The following is an 8,950-nucleotide window of genomic DNA, read 5'->3' as shown; positions in this document are numbered from 1 at the left end:
CATATCAAACCCAATCAAATTAAAGAGTTGTCGTAGGCGAGGCGAGCGCTGCGCTGTCCCGTCTCTCGCCGCGGCTCTTCAGCGGCTCCCTGCGCTCAGCTCCCGGCGGAAGGAGCGGCTTTGTGGCGGGCGGGCTGCGGGGGGCGGAGTGATACGCGCCTGCTCGGGACCTGAAGGAAAGCGGAGAAAGTTTTCAAAGTTTCCTGCGAGGCTGCGAGCGACGCACCGGACCGCACCGCACCGGACAGCACCGCACCGCACCGCACCGGACAGCACCGCACCGCACCGGACAGCACCGCACCGCACCGCACCGGACAGCACCGCACCGCGGGCTCGCCTCCACTGCTGCGGGACACTTCTCCCAGAACTACAGAAACACTTATTTTTGGTGATTTCTCCAACTTTTATGTGGCTGCCCACCGCAACGTGATTGGTTTCGGACCTTCACCCGAGCGCGGCTTTAATGGATGAATTATAACGCCAGTCCGAGGAGCTGCGTCGACTCTCGCCGGGATGGGGAATTACAGCATGTGGATATTTTTGTGGGTTTTATTCCTGTGGCGGAGCTGCGAAGGTAAAGCGCCGATGCGCAACTTCTGCGCACAACCTGCACTGTTTCTGCATCACCATCGCAATCTGATATGAATCATGTGCATGCGTATTATTACTATTATTATTGTCAGTAAAGCAGTAGTAGTACAGATTAGTATTAGTTGTAGTATTATTAACCTTTAAAGTTTAATTTACAGTTTTTCCAGCTTTCCAATCAAATTGCATCTTTGCTGATTTGCGTGGGAATTGCACGACAGCAGGGCTGCGTCTGTGGCTGCTCTCTGCGCCTCCACCGCGGCTGAGAACAGTTATAAAGTGGCCCCGGGGCCCCTGCTCTGTGCTGCGGGGCCCCTGCTCTGTGCTGCGGGTCCCGGACTCTGTGCTGCGGGTCCCAACACAATCACCACCATGAGTGTCTAAATGTCACACATCATCTATTGAATGATTGAAACATTTAAGATTTCAGTTTCTACTGGAGGTCACATGTCTAGTTGTGTGTGAGGGGCACTGGTGCGCACACGCTGCTGGTTCTGTCTGTTGAGAACTGGGCTTCGTGACGCGGGTCAGGGCTGAGTAGTTGGAAAGCGGGTCCTGTCTCTCTCCAGACCCTGGTGTCGGCGGTGTGTCCTCCGCAGGAATGGCATTGTGCAGCTGCGCATTTGCGTGGCTTTGTGGTACAGGTCCTGGTTCGGGGTGTCTGTACGGGAGGGGGTACAGGGACGGTATTGGGCTGGTTCAGATGCGTGTCCAGGCGGAGCGGGTTGCGCTGCGCTGCCTGTCTAACCGCCTGGACGGGACCGTGAGAAAATCCCTGAGTGCGCAGAGCGGGGCTGCGGGGCTGCGGGGCTGGGGAGGATGCGGGGCTGGGGAGGCTGTGGGGCTGGGGAGGCTGGGGAGGATGCGGGGCTGGGAGGATGCGGGGCTGGGGAGGCTGGGGAGGATGCGGGGCTGGGGAGGCTGCGGGGCTGGGAGGATGCGGGGCTGGGGAGGCTGCGGGGCTGGGGAGGATGCGGGGCTGGGGAGGCTGCGGGGCTGGGGAGGATGCGGGGCTGGGGAGGCTGCGGGGCTGGGGAGGCTGGGGAGGATGCGGGGCTGGGGAGGCTGCGGGGCTGGGGAGGCTGGGGAGGATGCGGGGCTGGGAGGATGCGGGGCTGGGGAGGCGCTCGCACTGGGGGGACACGTTTCTGTCTGTTACACATAACTACTGCATTCGCGTTTCTGCAACAGGTTAAGTCTATCGTTTCCTCTGATGCTGTTGCTTTGCGCAGTTGCCCCCGGGCGTGGTGGCAGATGAAGAGGTCTGAGACTAGTGAGTGAGAATGGGGGCTGGGGGGCCGCTATAACTATACCCCCACCCCCCCGCCTCTCTCTCTCTTACGAACAAAGAGTTGGTAACAATTGAACTTTGTTTTTTTAGGTGGGGGATGGGGGTTAATGAGTGTGAGAATATTACTTACAAGGATAGTCTTTTGATTGTTATGCGCATGGCGGGGGGGGGTCTCCGTTGTGAGGCTGCAGTGTTTAATTATCACGAATATTGACTTAATTTATTATAACTCCTCACCCGTTAATGGCGCACTTTAAACCCGCAAAGCGCCGCGCAGCGACACCTGACCGTTAGGCTGGAAAGCGAGAGTCAGGTTTAATATCTGTCTGTGCGCATTAACGCCACTCACAGCCCCGCCGTGGCCCCGCAAAGGGCCCCTCATGTACAAATGTGTTTTGTCCGCAGTTTGGGTATATTTATACAGATTAAAAATAATAAATGGTGATTAAAGACGCAGGCAGTCTATAGAGTATCGATTACGTGATGCAATTTATTCATGTAATTTCACCATAATAAAAGGATTGACATTCCCACACAGCTCAGCCGCTCAGCCGACATAATGAAGCTAATGGCCCGGGGCCTCGCAGGGCCCTCTATTGTGGCCCGTTTCCACATCAATCACAGCCCGTGTTTACCGAGGCGCAGGCATGTTTGATCTAGATTAGTGCTTATCATGCCCGCGCCCACTAGGTAAATACGACCATATCCTGGTGTAGTGGACCTGTTATTGTGCCTGGCTGGGGGAGAAATCACGATTCCTGACTGCTGTGTGTGTTGCCTTTGAAAGTTATACTCCTCCCAGGGTACGAGGGGTGGGGGGTGATTTTGATTGAATTCGTATTAGCGGATAGTGGGCCGACCAGTTGAAAGCACAGTGCCCTGACAGCTGTCACTCTGACTGCTGGGATGGTCAGCCAGGGGCCACAGGTCAGACCCGTGTGGTCTGTAGATGCGTGTCTGTCGTGCGTGGGGTGCAGAAGAAAGTTCAGAAAGTGGGGGGGCATTACGTAAGTTACTAATATGATTGAGGGGGACAAAACTGACCTCTCTCGATATTGGGGGGGAAAGTATCCACCCCACCAAACCTCTGCCTGGGGCCCCGTTTAATACGAATGCATGTCCTGGACCTGCTTTGAGTGTCACTGACACGGGTTCAAACATGTCCCTCTGGTTTTAAAACACTGATGAGTGAAGAGCGGAGAAAGACAATCCTGTTTTGTGTGTTTTCCGTGGCCGGTGTCCTGAGGTTTTCTCGTCTTGTTCCTGCAGGATTCCGATGTCAGGACAGCTACCGGCCCTGCGAAAACGGAGCTACATGCCGACCCGTGGACACGACGGCAATATGCATGTAAGTGTCCCATTGGACTAATATAGTATATGATATATATCACTGTGTCCCAGTCCGCACTCCACGCCTTGTTCGTTGCACTATACTACACTGTGCTGTGTTTTCACCACGGCTGCGCCATTGGATGAAACTAAGGGTTCTCAATCAAGTTGTTGTGACCATTTTAATGATTTTTTAGTTTGTAAACGTCCACCTGACAGTTTGTTATTTGATCTGTTGTATTTGTCTGATGGAAAGCCGTGTCGGGCTCAGGGAATGGTCAGGGTGTGAGCCCCACTCCTGCCCGGGGGAAGGTGTGAGTCCAGTGCGCGCATTTGGGGCTTTGGGGAGGAGAAGGAAAAGCGAATGAACAAACGCCAGAGACGGGCGAATCGGTGTTCATTCACTCCTGTGTTTCTCAACGGGAATAAATCACAACTGAATCAGAGTCTGGGAGGAAAGACAGCGACTCCAGCTCGGACTCGTCCTGTTTGTCACCCGATCCTGCTGCACCTGTCCGGCCCGCATTACCGCGTTTCCCTGGGGAAACGTTTGCGCAACCCTGACAGGGCGCTGTTTACCCTTTGTGCAGAGTGTCTTTTCTGATGATGACACTGATGATTGTTATTATTACTACACTACTATGTAGCGTGTGAAGCGACTCGTGGCTTCTAATATGGTTTCATCCTGAGGCTGTTTTTGTCATTTCCCCACAACAGAGGTGTGTGTTGTTCGATTGCATTTCTTTTTAATTCGATTTTTTTTTTTTAAATGTTGAATTCCTTGGCAGAGCAGTTTCCCGCTAAACAATCTTTATAGTTTAAACCAAGAGACAGAGTGGCCATGGCATCTTTACTGCTGTTGTCTGACCGCCGCATTGACTGTAAAAGTGTAAAACCACACCAGACCCCGAGGGCAGTCAGAGAGAGAGAGAGAGAGGGCATAAGCAGCTAATTATGATGTCAGTGTAGCAGTTTGCCAATTGTTGAGTGTGTCAGCCACCTTCGCTTAAGGAATGGGAAACGGAGACATGGATTGGTAGGTCTTCTGCGTGTGTGCATGTGTGTTCATGCGTGTGTGAGTGTGACAGGAGGACCGTGGGTATTGTTGCCAGATCCTGACCGTAGAGCAACACGGGCACCTGGCACGCTGCCGTCTGAACCCTGACGATCCAGCAGTGCCACCCGCACACAGCTCCTGACACCCAGTCTGGGGGGCAGCTTATGCTAAATAAGCCTCCTCCCCCCACACGAGGCCTGAGCTCCTCTGCCCCAGTGTGTCCCAGCTTCCCGGGATGACACAGCATCTTTGGCGTCTTGTTCCGTGTGCCGGTGCCTCTGCAGGGCCGGCGCTGGGACGGGTGGGTTTAAGATCAACAGGAGAGCAAGGGCCCGTTCTTTCAGTTCTCTTTACCCGTCTGTGATCCGGGGGAGAAAGTCGCACTTGCTCCATGGCCTGCCCTCACTGCTGGGGTGGCAGGGGGGATGGGGGGCCGGGAGTCTGTGGGGGGGTAGTTCTGTCCTTCTTTTATCCTGAGCATCTGCCTCTGATCTGGCTGAAGGGGGTTTCTGCTCCTCATTTGGAAAACAAAAGTGTGCAAAGGATTACCCCCCTCCCGCGCTTCACTCTTAAGATGACTGCTGTGGTAGGTGTGTGTGCACAGCTGCGCGACAGACACGCAGGCCCAGTCACTCGCTACACAATTACACACACATTCCCTCAGTCAGAATGGATGTCATTCACTGGGCTGCTGCTCGGGGGTCTGTAGCTAGGAGTCACGAACCCCCGGCTCTTGCCACGGCGCCCAGAAGGCTTCGGTTTCCCGCAGTCCACCGCACAGGGCCCGCCCTGCCGGTAACCCTGTTCTTCAGAGCTAAAACACAGACGATTTCACGTTCTCCTCCCCGATTCCCCGTCCCTCGTTCGAAACCACTTCCAAAACAGAGCGCTCTCCGGCTCGGGGGCAGCAGACAGAAGCGCGAGATCCTTGAGAGTCGGCCACGCCGTGTTATTTTAGCCTGCTGGAGAAGAATGCAGGGGGAGGTTTGTGTTACCCGGCATTATCAGATCAACAATGGGGCAAAGATACAGTGGACTTACAGGCCTTGAGAAATCTGGCCCCGGGCTGCCTTTGTATGTAGTTCTGTCCTGCACAATGGCAGCGGCTGTGATTGTCTACCGAGGCTGTCTGGGCTTTGTCTGAGGCTTTTGCTGCCTGTTGCATCTGACTCGGGCTGCCGGGCTCTGTGCTCGTTGCCTTTTCCTTGCACTATACCACAGTACGCTGTGTTTTATTGCCAGCTGTTTTCTCCTCTGTCTTGACTTTGATTTCAGCTCTCCTATTTTCCTGCCTTTCTTTGTAGAGATCGTGTAACACTAGCCGTGGGCCCCCGGGCTCCACACAGGTCAGATTCCTACAGAGGAGGGTTGTTTGGCAGGGCGGGTCTGCTCTGTGTGTGTGTGTGCGTGCGTGTCATTGTGCAGGAGGGAGACAGGTGAATAAAGCACAGGGAGTCAGGTGCATACAGGTGCCACTGTGCTGCTGTAGAGGAGTGCATGCTGGGAATCGGAATGCAGAATTGTTTTGATTGCGCTACAGACAGGAGCTGTTATTTATATTTGATTTAACCGTTGGGCGGATTGTGACTGATCTGGAATCAGAGTATTGTGATGGCCACTCCCGTCTCCCCTGTTGTACCTTCACTTTAAAATGTGTCAGCTACTGCGTTTTTCATTTTGGGGGAAATTGATAAGGAAGTGTTTGGATTGTTCCTACTCTTCCTTAAGGCAGTTGGCCAGCATGTCAGTCAGTTCATCAGGAGACACTTCTTCACACAGAGAGGCGTCACAATCTGAACAAACTCCCCAGCGATGTGGCTGAAGAGACAATTTGGGAACATTCAAAAACAGACTGGATAGGATCCTTGATCACTTAGGTATTAATGGACACCAAACGAGCACGATGGGGCGAATGGGCTCCTCTCGACTGGACACTGTCTTATGTTCTTATGTTCTTATCAGCCAGTCAGCGTGTCAGTCAGCGTGTCAGTCAGCCAGTGGGTGAGTCAGTCAGTCACTGCATGGCTGGCTGTGTTGTGCTCCAGTCCCCCAGCGCTCGCGCTCCGCTCATTGAACATTAACCTGCCTGGCGCTGCGAACACTTTCCTGGGGGTAACAGTGTGAAATACGTGCGCAGTCTGCAGTTGTAAAACAGGTTTGTTGGGCAGTGCTGAGTTAATGGTTTACCTGGAGCCAATTTAGCCGAAAATTCGCAAGTGGTTAATATGTAAAGATATACTGACGACTGATACAATCAGCACTTGTTATTTATTGATTGATCTATCTTGTTTTTGCCAATAAAATGCCACATCCATTCTCCTGGGGTCAGCCCTTCCTGGGAAGTTTGCTGAGGTTAATATGCATGGTAATTTAGTGCTTTTTTTTTCTCCTGTATTCTGCCTCCTACTGCGGGCTGTAGGGGATATAGTCGGGACATAGTGGGAAGCCACAGTTCCCGGCCGGCGAGCCAGTCTCCCTCAGACCCAGCCGTGTTTGATCTTTCCTGGGGTTTCCCGCGTGCGGAGGGCCAGGAGTCGACGCTGTGCCTGGGCTGACAGCGAGAGTAAATCTGCGGCACTTAGAAGAGCTCAGAGACATTCCTCTCACAGCGCGCTTTTTCAACAACCCTGTTTTGTGTGTTTATTTAAAATTGCTTGCTTCCTGCGTGCCTGCGCTCACTTTCTCCAACAGAGGCGTGTGAAGAACTTCAAAAAACTAAAACAGCACTTTCTCCAGGAATCCTGCCACAGAGGTCCGAGGAATTCCTGGAATTCAGAAAGGGGCTCGCAGGTAGAGCACGTCTACTGTGTGTGATTAGGTGCCACACTGACTTGCGCTTTTGTTGGGGTTATTTGTCGTTGATGATTTGTTTTAAAATATATATTTTATAGTTTGTTTTGGGGGCTTTTTAAGAGACCAAAAGCTGGTTTCAAATGGGTTTTATTAGCCAGCGACTTTGAGAGAAGGACGGGTCAGAGCCGCGCAACACAGTGGCGAGAGGACAGGGAGGCCCGAGCGTTTCATCAAGGAGAAGAAAGAATCTTAAAAAGAAAAGAAGAGAAAAAATCGAGGACACGAAATGTCAAGCCGCAGCGCAGCAATGAGAAACCCAACAATGGATGCTCTCGTATTCCCGACGGCACACAAAGCTGCCCGACTGGTCTGTAAGTGAGAGGGGACTCCAGGGAAGGGCAGCGCAGGTAACCCGAGGCCCCGGGCACAAAAAACTGCTTTATTCCTCGAGATGTTTCTGTGTAATTGGGCACCGGGGCTTGGAAAGTACGTGGAGGTTCTGCAAACAGGGAGGCCAGTGTGCGTTTAAAGGGACAGTCCTCCTCCCTGCCTGGGCTGGAAGTCAGCGATGTTATCTGACACCCGTGTCGCCCTGGGGGCTGCAAGCATTGATCCTGGAGAGACGCCGTCCAGTCCAGTCCGGCAGGGTCTCCAGCCCGGGTCCAGGAGACGCTACTCTGAAACCCAGGTGCTGTTGTGTGTGTGTGTAGTAAAGAACACACCACCCAAAACCAGGCTGTGTGAAACTCTGCAGGGAATCCAGGTGACCGGCCAATGTGCACAACCCCCCCCCCCCCACACACACACCCCAGGTCTGTGTTTGATCTTCACACCACCTTCAGGACCCTCAGACACTCAACAGCTGGTTCTGGTTCAGGAGGCCGAGCCTGGGCCCAGCGCTGTGCAGACACTCTGGACCGTTGCGAAGGCCCGTGATGTCAACCCCAAACCGGCAGGTCAGACCTCCCGAACAACAAGCTACAGAGCTGACCTCCTTCCCCCTTCCCCATCGATTTAACAAACGCCTCTCACTGATGTCACAAACATGGCCGCCCTCACCCCTCCTGTCCCACCTGCCCCCCCCACAGCTAGCTCAAGCATCTGCAGAATGCAGTCTGTCCTCCTGCCACACACGACCGCAAATATCTCGGACCTTGCGTGAAGAAACTACACATTTTTGTCTTGTTTTGTTTTGGAAGGGGTCGTGTGTGTGTTCGTGTGTTGGGGGGGTTATTCGTGTCGCCCGTGGCACATTCCAGCACAGCTACTGGAATCAATAGTCCGTCGCCCCAAGGCCTCAGTGTCCGGCGCTGTCCGTGCCACGCCAGCGGAGTCACGGAACCAAACCGCGTCGCAGATTGACCCTAAGGGATGAGGCGGTGACTGGTGCATTGTGGGAATCCCGAGCGCCGCCTGTGCGGAGCTGTGGAGACGCACTGTGGATCTGACGTGTGCGGTGATGTGGAGACGCCCTGTGGATCTGACGTGTGCGGTGATGTGGAGACGCCCTGTGGATCTGACGTGTGCGGTGATGTGGAGACGCGCTGTGGATCTGACGTGTGCAGTGATGTGGAGATGCACTGTGGATCTGACATGTGCGGTGATGTGTCGGGTGTTTCTGTGACTCCCGTGCAAGTTTACTGTGGGATTTGTGCGCGTGTGACAGGATTCGAAGGTGTTTGCTGTGGTGTCAGCTTGTCGGCTGCGTGTTTTAGTACACGGGAGCACGAGAACACCGTTGATAGACCTTGAATGTATGTTGAAAGTGTGTTGACTTTGGTACACTATAGTTTACTCACGATGCAGCACAGTAAACCCACACGGGACCACAGCATGTGGACAGTGGGAAAAGTCCTGCGGTGAATGTACCACGGTAAACTCACGATTGTATT

General features: G+C 53.6%; 1 protein-coding gene across 1 annotated transcript in view; it reads left to right on the top strand.

Moving 5' to 3' along the window:
• The first annotated feature begins 167 nt into the window (after positions 1-167).
• Positions 168-8,950, top strand: part of notch3 (notch receptor 3) — a 46,144-nt gene continuing 37,361 nt past the window's right edge. The window contains exons 1-2 of the mRNA XM_066707822.1: positions 168-574; positions 3,149-3,227. Coding sequence (XP_066563919.1) covers positions 514-574; positions 3,149-3,227 — 140 coding nt within the window. The 5' untranslated portion in view covers positions 168-513. The remainder of the gene's footprint in view (positions 575-3,148; positions 3,228-8,950) is intronic.

This window comes from Amia ocellicauda, chromosome 7 (assembly GCF_036373705.1).
Source record: "Amia ocellicauda isolate fAmiCal2 chromosome 7, fAmiCal2.hap1, whole genome shotgun sequence".
Lineage (NCBI taxonomy): Eukaryota > Metazoa > Chordata > Actinopteri > Amiiformes > Amiidae > Amia > Amia ocellicauda.
The sequence above is the reverse complement of the archived record's forward strand: the minus strand, read 5'-3'. Positions and strand labels throughout refer to the sequence as shown.